Genomic DNA, 19801 nt, shown 5'->3' with positions numbered 1-19801 from the left:
TCGCTCTTTGATCCTCGCTTAAACCGGAAGTTGTTCTGCGCCGCCATATTGACTGCTGTCTCAAGACTGCGGCTGCGGTCGAATCGTCCTTTTTGATTAGGAAGATTGCGAACGGAGTAAAATGACCCGGAAGTATCTAAGGGGCCGCCATGATAAGTGCTGGTCGAATTCTCTAAAGGGAAGGCGCTTCAATGCTTCCTTATTTAGCTCCTTTAACATAGGAAACCCTGGACCTTCCTTTATGAAAGGAAGGGAGATAATGCCGCCCCACAATTCCTTGCGGCCTCACGAGAACAAACTATCTTGGCCGAGAAACCCAGATCATGTAAATAAGGTGTTTCATAAACTATTGTCTGCATATTCTATGATCAGATTATAATCAGCGTATAAACCATAACAACAAAGAGTGATATGAGACAGTTAGTGGGAGATCAAATTTAATTAATATGTTTGAAACTGAACAATGAGACAGTTTAGTAGCTTTGTTCTTTGTGACAATCCCTTGGTTTCCCTTTTATATTCTCCTTTCATTTATATTCCAACCTCGTTAATAAAGTAATTGAACCAGGTTGTTCATGTCGAGAGGAGGGATCTCGAAGGAGCCATGATAGAGGAGGCAGGAGCGCGGGTTTCCAGGAAGTGTTTTAACGCTCGACACGCCCCCTTATTGTTTATCAGTTATTTGATTGGACGCTGAAGCTGATCGGATTGATCGCAGATTAAACACATTTTCCATAATGTATCATATTTCCATTCCGTCTCGTGTGGCTGATCATTCCTGGGTGTCGGGTTTGATGAGTTATATCATTTAAGTTTAACCTAAAATATTGAGCCAAAAAATAATTCCAGTGTTGAAAAGAAACCATCATCATATTGTGGGTTATTTTATAATGATGTCAAATCAGAATTTCATCAAAACATGCAGACGCAACTAGACAAACGCATTCCGCCCGTAGAAATTCTGCGTGTATAAGCAGGACCCAGAACACAGTATAAATGCCACAAAGCATATAATTACTCAAAGCAGTTTGTTTAACAGGTAACAGAGAAAACATCTCCACTCTGACAGTGATGATAACTGTGTCTTTATTAGTATACGTAGTAGATTAACACAAAGTGAAAACATTATACGATCATTTAAATCACTATTTAAAGTGGATTTGGATTAGAAAGTTCGCTACAAACTGTCCGGACCAGAGCCAGCTGTTAAAGCGGATTGAAAGCTGATCAGCTGTGATCAGTGGTCGCTGTCATCAAAAACAGACATGGCTTCACCTGACGCTTCTGTCCCATTTCTCTTAAACGTATTTCCTCGTTTCTTCTCTCCTCGCATGGTTTCCTTGGGTCTCTCCATGCATCCCCGGTGGGAGGGACTAAGACTCAAGGAAAATACGCTAGGGAGCGATACCGGGATGCAATTACGAGACTTGGGATGCACCAAGTGAGCTTAATTTATAATGGACTGCTTGGCGCAGCCTGTGGGTTTCACTTTATTAAAACGCGTTTTGTTATAAGCCTCTGATAGGGCCACCGTAGTGCGCTGGGTATGACGTCACGAGCAAAACAAGGAGGACCACAAGCGATTGTTTAGAAGCTAACTGGGTTGAACGCTTAATGCTGCTCATTTGCTAAGCTTAAAATCGGTCACTCAAGGAATTCATGAACACAAGTGTAAATAGATCAACACGTGAGGCTTGACTATGGTTCCCATAATTAGTTGTTGTGTAATGTTACGGTTTGTTGACGTTTTTACGCAGTTACCGTTCGATAGCATACGAATGCTACCGTTAAGCTAACTAGTCACATTAGCTGGCTGGGTAACAATCTGAATTTAGCATTAAGGCACTTTGTATCAATAAATAGCTCGTTGGGCATCGTTAGCCCAGCCTTTTAACGTTCATAATGGAATTAATATCTGTTCATTAAGTTAGCCTGAAACACCCACACCAAGGAGTTAATGTAAAGCAATGGTGTTACGTTAAAGCGTAAACAACCCGTGGTGGTATTCTCCGAGAAGAAATATTATATACGTGTCTATTTTTCTCACAAACACGCGGGACTCAGTTATAAGACACGAGACCCTGACAGTCAATCATGTCGGACCTGGAAACCCTCATTGTAACTTTCCAGACCCAGCTGTCGGATGTAATGGAGACCGTAGTAAAGACAGCCATGTACGAGGTCACGAAGTTGGTCGAGGAGGGCTTCTTGGAGGAGATGCAGTGCAGGAACCGGGAGGTGGAGTCCCTGAGGATGCAGTTGCGATGGGCTGAGACCAAATTAAGTGACCAAGGGGTGAAAGGGAGGAAAGCTGGGAGGTGTACCGACTGTTCAAAGGATGATTTAGAGCTGTCCAGTAATACTGAAGAAGAAAGGCCCACAGAACAGCAAGATGGTAAGAACGAGCAGAAATATGAGAACATACACACGCACACACACACACACACACACACACACACACACACACACACACACACACACACGGCATTATGTTATCCTACTTTAGTATTTTTGCTTTACAGACATCTTTGGGGGCTGTGGTGTAAAAGAAGAAGATGACTCCGTAGAAAGGTGGTCAATAAGCTGCACACAGGAGGTCATACCAGAGTCAACACAGGCAGAAGACCCTCCTACATCCACTTTCAGTCCTGCGATGAAGTCACTGGTGGGTCAGAGGACTCTCTCATAGTCAGTGATGATTGATCAGTATTGTTCCTAGAGTCTTTACGCATATCTTCTCCGACAGGAAAAGCATTCAATTAACAAATGAAACCATATTCTCTGTGCTGTTCAGACGACAGAAGAGGATTATTTGTTGCCAGCGGTGGATGTGAAAGATGAAAATTCAAATAAGCCATCTGGTTTTTCTCTGCATTGGAGTGGTCCTCTTAATGGTGAGTATTGTGCTATGTCCATTGTTTCATTTGCATATTAAGTTTGAACATCTATATTTATATTACAAATAAATTACTTTCTATCACTACTAATGCTATTAAAATAATTAGCAATGGGATTTACCAATGTCTAAATAAACTATCAGTTTGATATTAGTCACTTCTTTTTTTTACGCAGTGAAGCTCCATGACCAATACACATAACACTTAACATAACTACTGTATCACACTTCATTTGAAATATTTACTTATAAAAGAGCAAATTGAACCACATTTGGCACTTTTTTCAATGATGTAATTTGTGCAAAAAACGTTTTTTTTAAAGTTTCATTTATACAACTGTATTGTGGCATTTTCCCCTGTAGCTTGTGGACGTCAGAATTAATTTGTCACCATGGCTTGTGAATAGGATATATTGTCTCATGTAGACAGTTTCTCCACTGTAATTTACACCTTTGAACGTTGTGTCTTTACTGACGCCATCTTTGTGTAAATATGACTTTTTTTAGCTTTTACTGACTTAATGGCAGTGTTAAGTAAAAAAAAAAAAAAAAAAAAAAGATTTGGTTCTACATGTTAGTAAATAATTGCTGAAAACATGTAAAGAGTGTTAGACTTTTCCTCACCATTTCTGTTTTGGGGATTTTTTGGGCAGGCCTGAAGGACACAGAAGTCCTCCATAGCATAAGCATTCTCTAAAACTATATAAAAACAAGAGCACATAGCTTCAGTGGTTCTGCTTCTCAACCTAGAGAGCTAGGCAGACGCCCTGATGTGCTGGTGGACTCTCAACTATTCCCTAAAGTTTTTACCGGTCATCCGGTCCTTACTGTGTGCCAGTCTATCAGGGTGCACATGAGAGCATGCTGCATGCAAAATGAATCGTTTCACTATTATAATTTAATCAATTTGGTCCAATAACATTTGGAACATTTCTGGTGCGTATGCACATAAAGCATTCCTGCAGCAGTGAGATAGGTGTGCTTTCAGAGCCTTCAGGGAACAGTATTGCTTATTTCTTCCTGATTTTGTAACCTAATTTTATTAAGTTAAGTTTCAGTGACTGTAATGTCAGCTGTGGCAGCAAGCACATTTTTAAATATGTCTACCGATTGATAAAAAAAAGCAGTTGAAGACATTAATATAACCACCGATTCTATTAATCTTTCCAGGTGAAGCAGAACTTGAATCCCACAGCGCCACTGAGAAGACAGAGGCACAACCAAAACAGCCCCAAGAGAACAGTGAGAAACTATTGAGGGATGTTATTAAGCAAGACCCACAGGTGTCTGCTGCATACGTCTTCCTTGAAGACCATGAGGACACGCACATGACCACAGATCCAGCTTTAGTGGAGGACAGTGGTTGGGCTAGCATGACTGTCACAGCAGCTGGTTTACTGCAGAATCACAGACTTGCAACCGAACAGGACTGTGATCCAGTCCAAACTAGAGGACCTCTAAATCAAACAGAACACGAGCTGTCCGACTGCGTCACAGCACATGTTGATGTTCTGGTTACCCCAAATGGAGACCAGATTTCATCCTCAGTGTCCCCTATGTCAAGACTCCAAAACAGTGATGCGTTGGGTGTGTCTATCAAGCAGGAGTTAATTATCGATTCGGATGGGTGTGTGGAAAGCGAGCCTAACAAAAAGAAAATGACAAAGTCTAGGATGGCATCTTTTTCATGCTCAGTAAAACAGCACAGAGGGAGTTCAGAAGCACTGAAGCAGAACCGCATATCCCACAAAAACACTGTGCAGGAGGTTATGAAGCTACATTCCAAAGTGGGTACAGGCCTCAGATTGCAAGCTGCTATACAGCACCTCCACAGGCCGATGAAAAAGGCCTCTCACACATACTCAAACAGTGGTAACGCAGCACTGTCTATAGCTCACTCTCATGTTGCAAACTTAAATTCCCTCACCAGAACTTCCATCCACATCTGAAGCGTCCTCCTCCTCCACTCTCAGTCCAGCGAGTTCACCTGAACGACAAAATGTCCGCAGCACATAATCGAACTGGTGGCCCGTGGGTCAACATCAAAACACACCCGTCTGCAAACTCCCTTTGCAGCAACCCCTTACCCCATCCGGACTCTCACCCTCATGCTGGCCCCAGGCACCTCCTGCGCTGCGGCCAGTGTGGGAAGTGCTTTCCCCACCCCAGCAACCTGAAGGCCCACTTGCTAACTCACACAGGTGAGCGGCCTTTCTGCTGCGCCCTCTGTGGTCGCAGCTTCACCAAGCTGAGCAACCTCAAGGCCCACCGACGGGTGCACACAGGAGAGAGACCGTACTGCTGCGTGGCCTGTGGCAAACGCTTCACCCAGAAATGTAACCTGAAGCGCCACCAGAGAATCCACCTGGATGAATGATGATGGAGAGCAAGTGATGTAAGGACAAGTGTGGTGTGTTTCTCTTGGATTAAGATGCTGCAGTGTTTCTATTGCAATGTTTAAAATTGGAAAAAATCCTTCTTGTGTACTCGTCTCTTGAGTGATTGTACCAAGTTGTCATGTGCATTCCAGAAAGATTGATCTAGTAACTTGTTGTAGTGTTATTAAAGGATGAAAGGCAGTGTGTTGTGAGTCATGCAGAGATAGGTAAATTGTCAATAAATATTTATTCTGTGAATTCAAGTCCAACAAATGATTCCACTCAATTGTGCCTTGTTTTTGAGCACAATTGACACACTTACTGTATAACTGACCATGGATCAGAGCCCGTATTTATTAATCTGCTCTTCATTTTTATTTAAGCTCACAAACTTAAATAAAAGTTATTCATCAAATTACTTTTGTCCTGAAAATACTTTTATGAAATGTAATCGAGCTGCAGAGGCCTCTAAACCTGGTTTAGAGTAGATCTTAGATGGCTGCGTTACAGAAACGGGTGAGCACACACCTAAGACATATCCACATTGGCCCTGACCGATGATGGATAATACGTTAGTGAACGGCAAGAGTTCAGAAATGTGAAGCTTTAGCCTAGTGTTGCAATTAGTTAGTTTTTGATAAGTTCTTTTTGTTTCCATTATTATTTATCCCTATCCATTTATTTACATGTTACAAATTAATTAGATTGTTGTTCATTATTTATGTTCTACTGTACATATTATGGATAATAAAAAAAGATGACTGATTTTTTTTTAAAACGCATGAAAAAATTTACATGAAACAAAATAATTGTGTTTAATCTGGTCACTGAAGGGCTACTCCATTTGTCTGATTCATATTTATTTGATTGATTTTACAATCTAAACAAATATGCTGATTATTTAATAGGCAATTCACATGACAAAGAAGCGTCATATAAACACCTACGATTGACACAAATTGGCTCCATGCTCCAAACATACGTATGATTAATTTGAACTCTTTGAAACACTTTAAAGTAGGAGAAATAAGCTTGAAAATGTGTCTAATATTTCACACTCAGCAAATAATTGATTAGCTCTTCAGTGTAATTCTCAAAAGTCTGGTAAATACAATTCCAGGTCATGAGACTAACGGGCCATAAACACAAGTTAAAGAATAAAGAAACTTCATTATGATTTACTTCTGATAGAGTTATCGTAAACCGACAGCACCTAGATGATTTAATAAGTGGTGACTAAATTTACATGCTGACTGATGACAAATAATTGTTCTCGGAATACAGCTCTCTTAGCTCCTCCAAAAATACCAAACTCACAATATTGTTTTACAACAATATTTCAGTACCTTAATTGGCCACTTGGTCTCAGGCTTTCACCTAACTTGGTGCACATGTCAGAACTATAGCATATATTGTTAGATGAAATTAGGCCTTTTGTCTGGCTGCTAAGGTATTATTTGGAATAGAGAGAGTTCTCTGAAAGAAAAACATTCCTTCAGAACAATTCACAGTTTCTGTTGTGTCTGTAGACACTGTTTTACTCTGTTTTCAAGCTTGTGTGTGCGTTACACAGCTCATGTTCAAGATTAAGCTTGATGTGTTGTATCTGTAGTTTGAGTCGGAGCAGCACTGTGCAGGTGGTACAACAGATAACGTTTTCAATGTGAGGATAAAGCTAGTAGAGGCTACACATTGAGAGAGAGAGAGAAAGAGAGAATGTGGATTAAAGCAATTCTGTTCTAGATGATATCTTTTCTTTTGATGTTTGAACCCAATAACTAAAAGTTATCTATAAAAAGCAATTGAGAAATATCAATTTAGCTAAATCAGCAGTGAGTATAATAGATAGGCTGTGTGAGGGTGTTGTGGTTGGTTCTCAGTTGGATGTGTCGGAGTGCACACTATATAAACACTTTCCTGTATGTTAGCTAACATGCACCTTGTGTCTGTGTTGAAACATGATCTGCAGAATGTGTTAATCTCATGTAAATCTGTTTTTTCTTCTAAATTTTCCCTTTCCTCCTCACTCGGTCACGAGTCCTGTTCTTTGTACTGACTCTCTCATTCTGGACCCTTCAGTGAATCATAAGCCACACTTTGGCCACTGTATTATGAGGAATAAGAGAGACAATGTTTATGTGTACAGGGTGGGTCTGTTTATTTTGGCAATGTCAAAACGCTACTTCAAGCTAAGCTGCTGTTTCAAAAAGTGCCAAAAACAACACATGTTTACATTGAAGTAACAAAGCCCAAAAGCAACTGAAATAGTTATAACTGGAGCAAAGGAGAAGGTGAGGTGTTGTTGGAATAGGGCTACAAAGTATGCATATGGAGGAGGTTAGGGTGGATGGGTTGGTCAACTAAACATTGGACTATTCTGTTTGTTTCCTATTTCTAAATAACAGTCAACACTGAAAAAAAAAACATGATCGCAATCATTCCGTAACCTTAACCACATGATAACGGTCCCCTACCTTCAATAAATACTCCTTTAAACTAAACCACAACGTTTCCCAAACCTCACAAAAGAGCTTATTTTAACCCCAAGTAAGATCTTTCCCCAAAACAGCCAAGTCGACATTATAACTTTATAAGGGACATGTCGTCCTGTCGATAGTGATGTCAGATCAGGTTCTGGAGGGCGTGGACAAACATTTAGTCATTTCATTTGGAAGTCTTATTGGAAACTATTAAGCTTTTATCACAGCCATCACTTGAGAGAACAGGGACCAGACAACAGCTCTGTGCTGAAATGAAACGCAATATTCTCACCCAACCCGTATCCTCTGCATATGGTGCACATGAAAAACATCTTTCTGGTGTCAGTCCATTCTATGTTTTTTTTAACAACACTCACAAATATAAGATATGAAACTAAATAGAAATATGGGGCAATAAACAATGCTCCCATACTTTCATTAACAAAGTAAGACTATACCCTCCCTCCAGCAAAAAAAAAGAATTATAATACTTTAATCATTTTCGTATAGTCCCTGAATGACCTAAATGTAGTACTGGTTAAGTCCTCCCCAAGAACTCAGTGTATTCCTTCACAATCTAGACTTGTTTTGGCATCAGATCTCCTACTGTTTCTTTAAAATTGTAACGTGTGCAGCTCAGCACTGTCTCTGGGTCACTGCCTTTCATTACAGAGGCTGTTAATGTCCCCCTGGGCTGGGAGAGACAAAGGAAAATGAGAAAAAGGGCAGACAAGAAAGGAAGCAGAGAGAAGGTGTCAAAGGATAATGCTACTTTGAATAAGAAGACTAGAGTATTACAGTTGCTGGATAATTCCCATCTCAAATTCCTGATATCACATAGAGTTGTCGCCCCATTTACATCCTATTTTTCAAATTTACAGGGCAATCAATAGTATTAGCAGTGCATGACTGGGCTTAGAAAATAATGCATCTTCCTACTTGTATTGATAGATATACTTTAAAAGAAAGGTATTCTTCTCTCTTCCGTGTCAAATCATTAAAATAATAAATTCAGTGCTTACGGGGTGCACTGTGGAAGATTTATGCCCAATGTTGCAAGGCCTGTGTGCCTTATTAATAACTCCTTCATATTTCATAAAAGCAGCTCAGGCAGAAGAAATTGAACTTTGATGTTTTCATTGTAACTGTTATTCCCATTTTTGTAAGCAAACTAAATCCACTAAGAGGGGCTTAAGTCCTTGGGCTTCACCGTTGTTTTATTGTGTAAGAAGGAATTAGTGCAATTAGGAAGTCGGCAGAACTTCACTTGTTTCTTCTGATAAGAAAAGACAACATTTACACCCAGAATGAACTCCTCACTTAGCCTTTCTGCTTCGTTTTATTAGATACAAGGATTTGGATTTGAGTGGTCATTCCAGACACATTTCAACTCCCTTTGTTTTCAGAGAGCAAGCTGAAATTGGTGATGACAGTTTGACGTCAAAATGGATTAGGAAATTGGCCAGTTGGTATGATTGCAGATCTACTATATTTAGTAATGCCTGTATAGGATTATTGAAATGTAGGCAATTCCCCATCATTAATCTTTCTAATTCCACACAAAGTGGCTTCAACTTGGGGCATTGCAGTGTTTTGATTCATTACATGGTAGAGGCCCCAGCGGGATACATTTATTAGTACTATATTTATGTTCTAATAAATATGACTTAATAATATAACTAATTGTGAGGGGCATTGGTACCAGCAGACAAAAGACTCATTGACAAAACTTTATACAAAGAGAGGTTTCTAATAAAAGGTCTTCAGTTCCCCAAAAACAGGCAAAAGTCTGTTTAAAATTATTAAAGAGTGGTCCAATAAACACTAGGAAATACACACGGAACTTGTGGCTGGTACATGCAGGAAAACAAACTGGCACAGACAAAGAGGAGCACACCGACTAAACACACAATGAAAGGAGGGATAACGAGGGACAGCAAGTCTAATAAGGGGCAGGTGAAATGATTCAGGGCGGGGCAGGAAATAAAGTATCTGAAACCAGAGACAAAGGTGAGTTCACCAAAATAAAACAGGACATAATACCTGAAAACTGTAAACAAGGAAATAATAACAATAACTAATCACCCTTTTATGAAGCTTTATTGTTGATGATGTGTGCTATTATAACCCCTAAACACTTGACAAAGAAATCATAATTGCATCCCCTAAAAATGTACGCATTTTCAATACCCCCCAAAACCTTTTTCTCATCTTTTAGCACATTTCTTTATGTAAACTTATTTTCCTGACCTAACACCTAACCGTTTTTTTTCCTTGATCTGCTATGGAGCACTTAACACTGAATCACCGTATCTCTCTCAACAGCTTTTATATTTTACTTACTTTAAAAAAAAAAAAAAAGTATCCTCATTTAAAGGCATTGGTTGTTAATTATCCAAGCAATACGAGGAAGGTGTTGTGTATATGACCCCATGTACCTTGAACAAGAGATGTCCTTATTTTCAATGTATTGAACTCTTTCATCCCAACAAAACCGACTCATCCTTTTAGCTTTCTCTTCTTTCTTCGATAAATACTTCTGTGCTGAATAGGTTTCAAGAGGAAACTCTCAGCTAAAGCATTTAATGGCATTCAGGAGAACTCCTTGTGTTAAGATAAAATACATTGTGAATATGTTCCCTTGACAAAGTCTTCTACACAAAGTGAACATGTTTGAGAGCCAGCCACTTGACATTGAGTTATTTATGAAGAATGAATTAATTTCTATGTCTCTGCACACAGTGTGTGTGTGTGTCAAGCTTGATCATATCAGTAGGGTTCACACATCTTTTATCACTGTGTGTAATAATAGCTGTGCTGGACTCTTTCCTCTTCCAGTCTCACAGTTTGACGCTTGTTTGTCCTTCAAATCTGGCAGAAGCTTCTGAATTCACAGAACATGTCGACAATGTAACAAAAAAAAAAACACCACCTTTAATCCTACATATTTGTGCTCTGCTCACATAATGACTAAGAATATATTGTTTCAGTAATTTTATATGCTTTGCATGTGTGATTTATTTTACACTTCTCCCTGAAGTACTTTTTGGCATGGACCAGAGCAGCACAGGGTCAGGCCGGATCCTTGTTAACAAGGCCTTTGAAATTACTCTGAAGGCCTGCAGTGTTTTCTCTCAGCAGTATTCCGATTTAATTTTGTCCTTGAATATGTTTGACAATATAATAACGTATTAAGTAAAATGTATGTTCAGACAATTGCACGAGTGTTCAGATATTCCAAAGTTGCATGGATAGTCTGATGTATTATTAGGGCCCTGCAGCAACAAACTCTGTCCAATCTGTCCAATCAACCTTATGTGACACCTTGTTATATACTCAGCGGACATCATCATCATGTCAGCATTGTAAATTGTTTGCCCACACATTCAGAAAATAACCATAACTCTTATGCTAGAATATCACCTCGTCCCACTTTTTTTGTTTGAATGAGGCCTTTTAAATAACCAAAACCTTATTTAGACATTTAGAAAACGGAGGCTGGTTGTGACAAAGTGGGTGAGAACGCACCACTGGTCCCCATATTTCTTTATTGATTCAGTGCGGCATTTCATTAGTTAATCATATCTTTTGTTTTTACTTACCATAGCAGACTCAAAAGGAGTGTACTTTGAAGTGTACTGAATGGTGTCAGCTGTGACATCATGAGGTTAGTCCAAGTAGGGAGTAGATTATGTAAAGGTATGTATTTAGGTTTATTCTGATTTCTTATGCATATGTGCAAGGTAAATACAATGTTAGACAATTTAAAAGTGTTTCTACCTGAAGTTAAGGTTCAAAGGGATGGCTTTTGTAACTTAACATATTTCAGAAAGTAAATAGTTTCAACTGCACTCATGGTGCAAACTACAGCCTGCTGATTGGAGGCTGTATTTAACCAGATGCCTTTGGCTGTTACGGGGGAAGAACATTACTCTGTAGCTGTGTGCACATGAGGTTATGTTAATCTAAGTTACTTTTATTCAGTTAACTTTTTGTTTTGTTTATTTATAATGTTTGTATATAAGTTTGGTTCATGCGTAGCAGAGCTATTTATGTAAATAAACACCTTTGGTTTCTCTACCACTTTCCAAGCCACTCCGGTCAGGCTTCAACACACTGGTTTTCTATATTTTCTTATTTTCAATCAATCCCAATGTCTGATTTGTGCTATATATGATCTGAGCTCCATTGTTGCCCAAAAGCTATTAAAGAACCACACTGCTGGAATAACAGGTTCCTTCATTACGATGAGCATGGGCTCCTGTAGTTTAATTAATTGTATTGAACCTTCTCACTTTGGTCACTAAAAATAGTCCTTAAAGTGTGGTGACATTTAGAAACCTCCTCATTATGTTTCTTCCTAAATTGAATCTTAATCGGGTATACTGAAGAAGGTGGGGCTCCACTCTGTCTCCATCTTCTCATTCTGTCCACCATATGGTTTCATTTCTAAACCGGTTAGCTCCTGATAATGAGGTCAGCCTCAAGAACTGATGGGAATCACGTTCAGTTGGTCATTGTTTTGTTTTTTTATGTGAAAAGTAGTTTGAGTGTTTTAGTCAAGAATGAGACAAAGTCATGACCGAGATTCCTCTTCATTCACCTATTTTATTTCCATATGTATGTGTATCATGAGAAGTGTCTATATAAAATAATCAAAGGGCCTTGTAGAGGTGAATTTTCCTTTGTTTCTCTGTGAGCAATCGGCCAATGGACAGGCAGTTAAGTTGGTCGTGAACAGTTTAGAAATAAAATACAGCACCTTCTTTGTCTGAGACCGAGACGAGACCAAGTAAAGATGCAGGTCGAATCCGAGACGAGACCCTTCATAAAGTGGTCTGGAGACAAAGACCGATCTCCAGGATTCATTCACTGGTTCTCACCTCACTACACGTTGTATTTCCTTGAGGCCTAATAAACGCATGTCCTTCCACATAAAAAACATTTTCAGAGACGATTTTTAGATGATGCAGCGGCTTTCCCGATGTTCTGCATCGCCGACACTGTAAAACAATGTACCACAATGTACAACAATGTACCACACTGTACAACAATGTACCACAAGGCTCTGCATACAGTCTGTGAGATAGTCAATGCGTGTGGTGTTCAATGTACGGCTTGAGAAGGTCTTTAATAAATGATTCCTTGAGGGCAGAATCGATAGCGCTCGTATAGAAAGTCATCATCACGTGATAAGAAGTCTCCCCCTATAAAATGCTAATCTAACTAATATCGCTCCTTCATCAATGGGATCTCTAAAGAAGGGAGCTGACATTTTTCTTCCGGGGGCGTGGCCAGTTTATCCAGCTTGATTGAATGAGCCTGCGCTGGAGCGGGTTAACATTTTTGGATGTGTTGCTATGGTGATTTTGCTAAAGTTGCTTCGTGGAACCGAAAACCATGTCTTGTGTAATCTCATCCGAAAAATTATCCCACTAACTACGTTAGCCAGGTACGAGAAATAGGGCCCAGGTCTATTTGTATCGTGTCCGAATCTGAACGAGTCCTGTGCGGTTCTGTTGAAACGGTCTGCAGCGTCACTTCATGGAGCTTGTATAGAATAGTTCACGCTGTCAGTCTGAGACGGCCCTCTCATTTCTTCACCAACTGCAAACTGAGCAATATCTGAAGTTTTATTAACGGTGCGAAGTCAAAGATCCATGGGCAAGAACACAAGGAATACGTTTAACCTTTTGAATAAAAATAACGGCAAAAAAAAGCACATTTTGCATCCAATTAATATACGATTATTTTAAGTAATAATCGACTGGTTAATCGCTTATGGAAGCCCATTTCCTCCACTGTGAGAAAAAATGTAGGATCCTGTAAGTCATAATTATGAGATAACGCTACATCTACTTATTAGGAAACATTAGGAAGCAGAAAGGAGTAGAAAGAAGCAGAAAAGAAAGATAGGAAAACTTATTATTCCTAAAAATGGCAATCTATTAAACTCAGCTACCGGTGGAGACGGCAGCCCCTCCTCTCTACCTGCGGTACCTGCACGCAGATAAACGTGAAACGCAACTCTGTGTTTTGATGTCAGCGATTTGTTATTGTATTGATTTATATATACATAGACTTTCTGCTGTATTTGAGTCAAACAACTGTACTTTTCAAAAGACACTTTTTACTGTTTGTAAATAATTGAACAAAATATTACCAACACTGATTAGGTTATCTAATCAGGATTGCTCTTTTTTAACCAATGTTTCCATGTTTAGATTGATGCCAGCACCATACAGCTGATGACAGATAAAGAATTAAAGATTTATTTGCCAAGAAGGAGGGATTCAAGGCTGCTGATCCCCAGGACCGTCCAGGACCTCCACCTAAAGAACAGGTCCACCACGTCAAGCAGCACAGGCCACCTTTGGTGCTGTGGACATCATGAAGAAGGAGGGGTTCAAGGCTGCTGATCCCCAGGACCATCCAGGACCTTCCTCCAACAAACAGGAACTGAAAACTGCGCTGACTCGTGCCAACAACGAGATCAACAGTTTGCAAAACGAACTAAGCAAGATGGAGAAATATAGGATCCAATCTGAGATTTAAAAAAATGGAATTTCTGTCACCGAGTCCATCAAGATCAGGCTAAAATATGCCGCCTGGAGAGGGGACAAGAGCTCACGGAGAGAGTATTGAAGAATGTGCTCAATCTTCAGGAGCACAAAGACATGGAAATCGCCCAGCTGAAAAAAAAGATGGAGGACGCTGAGCGCCGCAGCCATTAGGATAACAACGAGATGGTTGCAAAGTTTGAGGAAGAGATCAAGAAACTCTGTTTGAAAACCGCCAACGACCTCAACGAGAAGGACCAGATCTTAGAGTCAACAAGCTTTGAAATCAAGCAACGAAGCTCTGGCCGAAACAGTCTTATCAGCCATTGTGTCATTTCAGACACATTTAGTTTTTCCATATTTTTTGTCAGATTTGTGGCGCGACTGTGAAAATGGCCCTAACAAGAGTTATCTTTGGGGATCTGTGCTAAAAACAAGCTGTGTTTTAACAAATGCACAATTTACTCTTGTTTGAGTGACATTTGCTAAAACTACAATGACCAACTGTTTTTTTTTTTTGGGGGGGGGGGGGGGGGGGGGAATAAGAACATGTTTTGCCATTTTTCTACTCTCACCTCTTTGACCTTTTCCCTCCCCCGTCTTCCACCTACTTCACACTGTTGTTACACTCAAATATTTTAATGGATCAATGCATTTATTGTTATTGTGTTACAACACACAAGCACACTGGTTGTGTGTGCTGGTAGAAGCAGCACTACTAGGATCTGTAACATTGAAAATTGCCACTCTGACTTGTCATTTCCCCTCGTTTAGCTGTATGCATCTACTCGCCCACACTCCCAAAAAGCGGCTCCTGTCGCCACTGCCAGAGGTTTTATAATTATGTTTAACTACTTTCTCATAATCCTTGTCAAGAAGCTGAAAATGCCACTTGTGTTTGCATTTACAATGCTTCAAGTGATCTTTAAATATATTTACACTTTTAGAGAATGGATTTAATTATTGTCTTTTTATCTCTTTGTTAAGTGATTGCTTGTGTTTCTATCCACACAGTATATGTATGCATATTTCCATTTCTTCACCGGAGTTTTCTTTATTTAAAATCAGCTAAGATCAACTGTTTTTATGAGATGTCCATTTATCTCCACAAAACAGAAGCAATGTTCACGTATGGTAAACGTATACCTTTCACAATTCAACAGTTTATAACTTTGTATTCATGCCACTATTCAATTCATGTAAAAAAAAGAAAAGAAGTTTACAATAGCCTACGACTTTTACCATAAATTGACATTGGTGCCAATTTGTAGACCATTTTTTTTTCACAAGACTTAGAGTCTACAACTTTTATAATCAGCATGCTTACAGCAAATATAATTTTCTATACATTTTCAATATCTTAGTTTTGCTCATTTGCATGCTTGCATTATTTAGCAGTGAACACAAAGTACAGTTGTTGGGAATGCCATTTGCTTTGGAAAAATTTGGTCATGAATTAAATTGGACAGATTGGAATTTTGACCAGAAAGTGGCATTAAATGAAATGTAATTTCAATGAAAACCAGAAAGGCTGACGCCACATGGCGCTATAAGAAACCAATCACCAAAGTCCTGAGAATTAATTCTGTATCAGATTTCATGGCAATCAATATACCAAGGCAACAGTTAGACCAAATAATCATGGCCAATAATAAAGTCATCAGAGTTTTTTGGGTGGTATAATTTGCAGTATTACTGTCGCTAACTTCCTGGAATAGGGGCTGCACCTTTTAAAAGGTTTGGTTGGTAAAACCACAGTGCACTTATTTTTGTCCCCCACACCCAAACCTTTATTATTTCAGGATGAGTTTCTAAAATCTTTCTAAACATTGTCTTATTACTTTCCAGCTGCCTAATTCCATGAGAGAGGAGAGGACCTGATAGTAATGTTGTGACATTCATCTGCGTTGCCTTCAGTTATTACCATGTGCTGAGAGGAATACACTTAACCTGCATTGGCCAAGTGAGTTATAGACTTTACAGACTCAGGCTGTATACATTCTGTCTCTTCTTGAGGTTGTTGGAGCCTTGTGAACCCTGAGCGGTAAAACCCCCGAACTCCCCCACACACTCTATACATTTTTCCGTAGACTTCGTATCCTCACAAAAGTATGCTCATAATGAGTATCAATGCAATCAGTAAAGCACCAAATTACGTGAAAAAAAGGGGGAAAATAATTTGTTTATTTATGAAACAAAAATATTTTCGGTTGGCCCCATATACTGTTGATTTTTGTTTGGTATTTCAGCAAACTTGTCTTTCCTATCCAACTTGGGTTCGCACACACACTGCACCACACATAAGAAACCTACTGACATCAGAGGTTCTATCAGCCGAGATGTAGACCGCTGAATCCCAAAACTGCCATTTGAAAATGTTGTCAGCGCTCCCTGAGCGCCGTGCGAGAAATTCTCCAGCTCGCATTCATTACTTTTGAAGAGCGCAGCCAACGACGGATGTCATTAAAAGTTTATACCACTGAAACCATGTGATAAACGTGTCCTGTAACAGGTTGCTGAGAGAGAATGAGAAGAAAACCAAAAAGCAGCAATCTTCAAAGAGAATCATTCACATTTGTTCATTAAAACCCTTTCTAATCGTTATTGCTGAGTCTCAATGATACACTTGCTAGTATATAGCATCACATATCAACATGATGAGATAGAAAGTGAGAAAGTGAAGTGTCCTTCATATGAATTAAAATGTGTTGTTGAAAACCTATTATCCTTTGAGCCGAGGCTTTCAAAGTCTTCATATGAAATGCTTTGATTAGCAGCATCATACTGCTACTGACACAATACATTTGATAAATGGCTGTTTTCAGTAGGGGTCAGTGTTGCTCCATTGAAATGTGTGAGACCACCAGCCTTTGACACTGTGTGTGTGTGTGTGTGTGTGTGTGTGTGTGTGTGTGTAAATATGTTCATGTGTGTCATTTGGAGAAAACCATATCAACAAAAATGTAAATAAAAACCCAATCCCCCAAAAACACACTGATGTGTCTCTGGCTTTGATTACTACAACTATATAGCAAATGCCACATTTTTCTTTATTCTGACTGCCTGTCTTTTTCTGCTTTGTGAAGTGTTCTACCCTCTGGCCACACACACACACACACACACACACACACACACACACACACACACACACACACACACGCGCACACATACACACACACACACACACACACACACACACGCACACACACACACACACACACACACACACACACACACACACACACACACACACACAGAGGCAAGGCAGACTGTGAGTGTTGGTGAGATTGGAGTGATGATAGCCATGGTTTGTGTTTTCCACAATTCTCTTTTGGTAAAGTGAGCCACCTGAAGAAAAAGGACACACACGCACACACACACACACGCACACACACACACACACACACACACACACACACACGCTCTGAACATGGAATCCCTACAAGGGGCAATAAGCATTAAGAGTGCTGAAGAAACACACTTCCCTGTGAGCTTTTCTCTGTGTGAAGTGAAAGTGTAATCATTTTTAATTTTTCTCTCTGTTTTTCAGTGTGTGTCTGAGAACATGTGTGTGTTTGTTTGTGTGCGTAAGTGGCTATTTCTAGGAGACACAAGTAGGATGAACTATGTGAGAGGACATGTCCGTGTGTGTGTTTGTGTGTGTGTGTGTGTGTGTGTGTTATCAATGTCGGCCAGGATGATAGGTACTCTCTCTCTCTCTCTCTCTATTTTCCTCTTACCAAAACCTATTCAATGATTTGTGGGAGCCAAGAAGGACAAAGTCCAAGGCTACATTTCATGTCCCTGGCTAAGCCTGCTGCGACTATCTGGACAAACTATTGACTGTCTCTGAGCCAGACAGAGGTCTGTCTCTCAATGTACTGAGGGAGTGCGATAGAGAGGGAGACAGGGGCTGGAGATTGAGAAAGAGAGACAGATCGGATTAGCTGAGTTGCAGTTATTCCATTACCTCTCAGCCACGCATAAGTGTGTGTACGCACACACACACACACACACACACACACACACACACACACACACACACACACACACACACACACACACACACACACATACACACACACACACACACACACACACACACACACACAGTTCAGTTGCTTACACTGGGTCTGGCCGGAGACTGCACATTTTCCTTGCTGAACACAAATGAAAAAGAGAAGAGAGGAGAAAAAAGTGCAATGGTGAGAAAATTGATTGAGCAGCCGCTCCTTTAATTGCATTCTGAGCGCAGATTCTTGAAGCTCTGAGTTCTATGAGCGCTGGAAATTAAAAGTATCCTGGATGTCCTCTGACGATTCTGTCTTTTGAGTAGCTTAGCAGCATAATATTTAATAACCCCTGAGTAAACACTGGGAGGAATTGCTCAATACATAATTTAAGCGAAATTTATAAATAATTTCCTCTCTTAATCTACTCCAGTGCACTGCCGCCAGTTCTCCAAAGTGATGCTCATCCCTCTGGACAGTCAATGGGTCTAGCTTGCTGCCTCATGGGGGCGCTCTGGTTATACTAAAGAAGTCACCTCCTCAGGACTACCAAATTAAACATTTTTTATTATATATATATAAATATGTATATATATATATATATATATATATATATATATATATAAATAAATGTGTTATTCACAAAGAAATAGTGCTTCTAAGAAACAGGCCCCAACCCTCTATTACAATCCTGTTTTTGAGAAGACTACTTTTGTTATCGGTGCTGTCTGAGATTTCTGGGCTCTTTCAGGAAATGAGAGAGGTTTGTTGCTCCCCGAGCAGCTGCAACGCTCTACAACCTGCTCCTGGGTCTATACAAAATGTCAGGCAGTATATTGAAGCAGACCTGTTTGACTTTGGACTTGTTTTCATGTGTTCTGTTCCCAACATCACAATTAAGTAGTGATATTACACAAACTGTATGTTTCTTTCTTCCATTCCTTCCCCCTTTTTCTTGCTTGAGCTCTTATCTTTTCCTCCTTTCGATCCCTCATTCCCTCTCTGCTTCAGCCGGTAGTAGCCTTGTATACAATTAGCAACTGTTTGCTAATGAGAATAAGTGGGGGCTCATTAGTCATTATATCATTCAAATGCAAATTGCGCTGTGCTAATCCTAATAACCATCTCACAGTTTAATCGGTTGTCACTTTCTGGTGCGACCACAACGTTAGTGTTCTTTGACATGAAGTCTCCCATGAGACAATGGCTCTGTTTGTGCTCATGATACTACATTTTTAGAAAATAAAAAAAAGTAACATGAATAATTACGTAATTAGAATGGATGGCAGACATATTCCCTTTTTGCTGATCAGTAACATGGTCTAATTGGAGCTTCAGAGTGTCTTTGGTTTCATCATTTCAGCTGTGTCTGGCTTGCTCTTCTTTCCCTTGTGCTTTTCTCTCACTGTCTTCCTTCTTCTTTATCTGTTCAACCGTTTCTTTCTACTTTCCCATCTCTTTCTGTCTTTATCTGTCT

At 39.7% G+C, this 19801-nt stretch overlaps 1 protein-coding gene across 2 annotated transcripts; it reads left to right on the top strand.

The window, feature by feature from the left end:
* Positions 1 to 1529: 1529 nt before the first annotated feature.
* Positions 1530 to 5689, top strand: LOC117737874. 2 transcript variants are annotated; one of them, XM_034544119.1, is made up of 5 exons: positions 1530 to 1687; positions 2131 to 2395; positions 2523 to 2665; positions 2795 to 2894; positions 4067 to 5689. In XM_034544119.1, exons 2-5 carry the CDS (start codon positions 2149 to 2151, stop codon positions 4843 to 4845), a joined length of 1269 nt encoding a protein of 422 aa, XP_034400010.1. In that variant the 5' UTR covers positions 1530 to 1687; positions 2131 to 2148; the 3' UTR covers positions 4846 to 5689. The 2 variants fall into 2 exon arrangements, with proteins under 2 accessions (XP_034400010.1, XP_034399999.1); XM_034544108.1 differs by having other exon boundaries at positions 1530 to 2395.
* Positions 5690 to 19801: the final 14112 nt, after the last annotated feature.

Source organism: Cyclopterus lumpus, chromosome 1 (assembly GCF_009769545.1).
Source record: "Cyclopterus lumpus isolate fCycLum1 chromosome 1, fCycLum1.pri, whole genome shotgun sequence".
Classification (NCBI taxonomy): domain Eukaryota; kingdom Metazoa; phylum Chordata; class Actinopteri; order Perciformes; family Cyclopteridae; genus Cyclopterus; species Cyclopterus lumpus.
The sequence above is the reverse complement of the archived record's forward strand: the minus strand, read 5'-3'. Positions and strand labels throughout refer to the sequence as shown.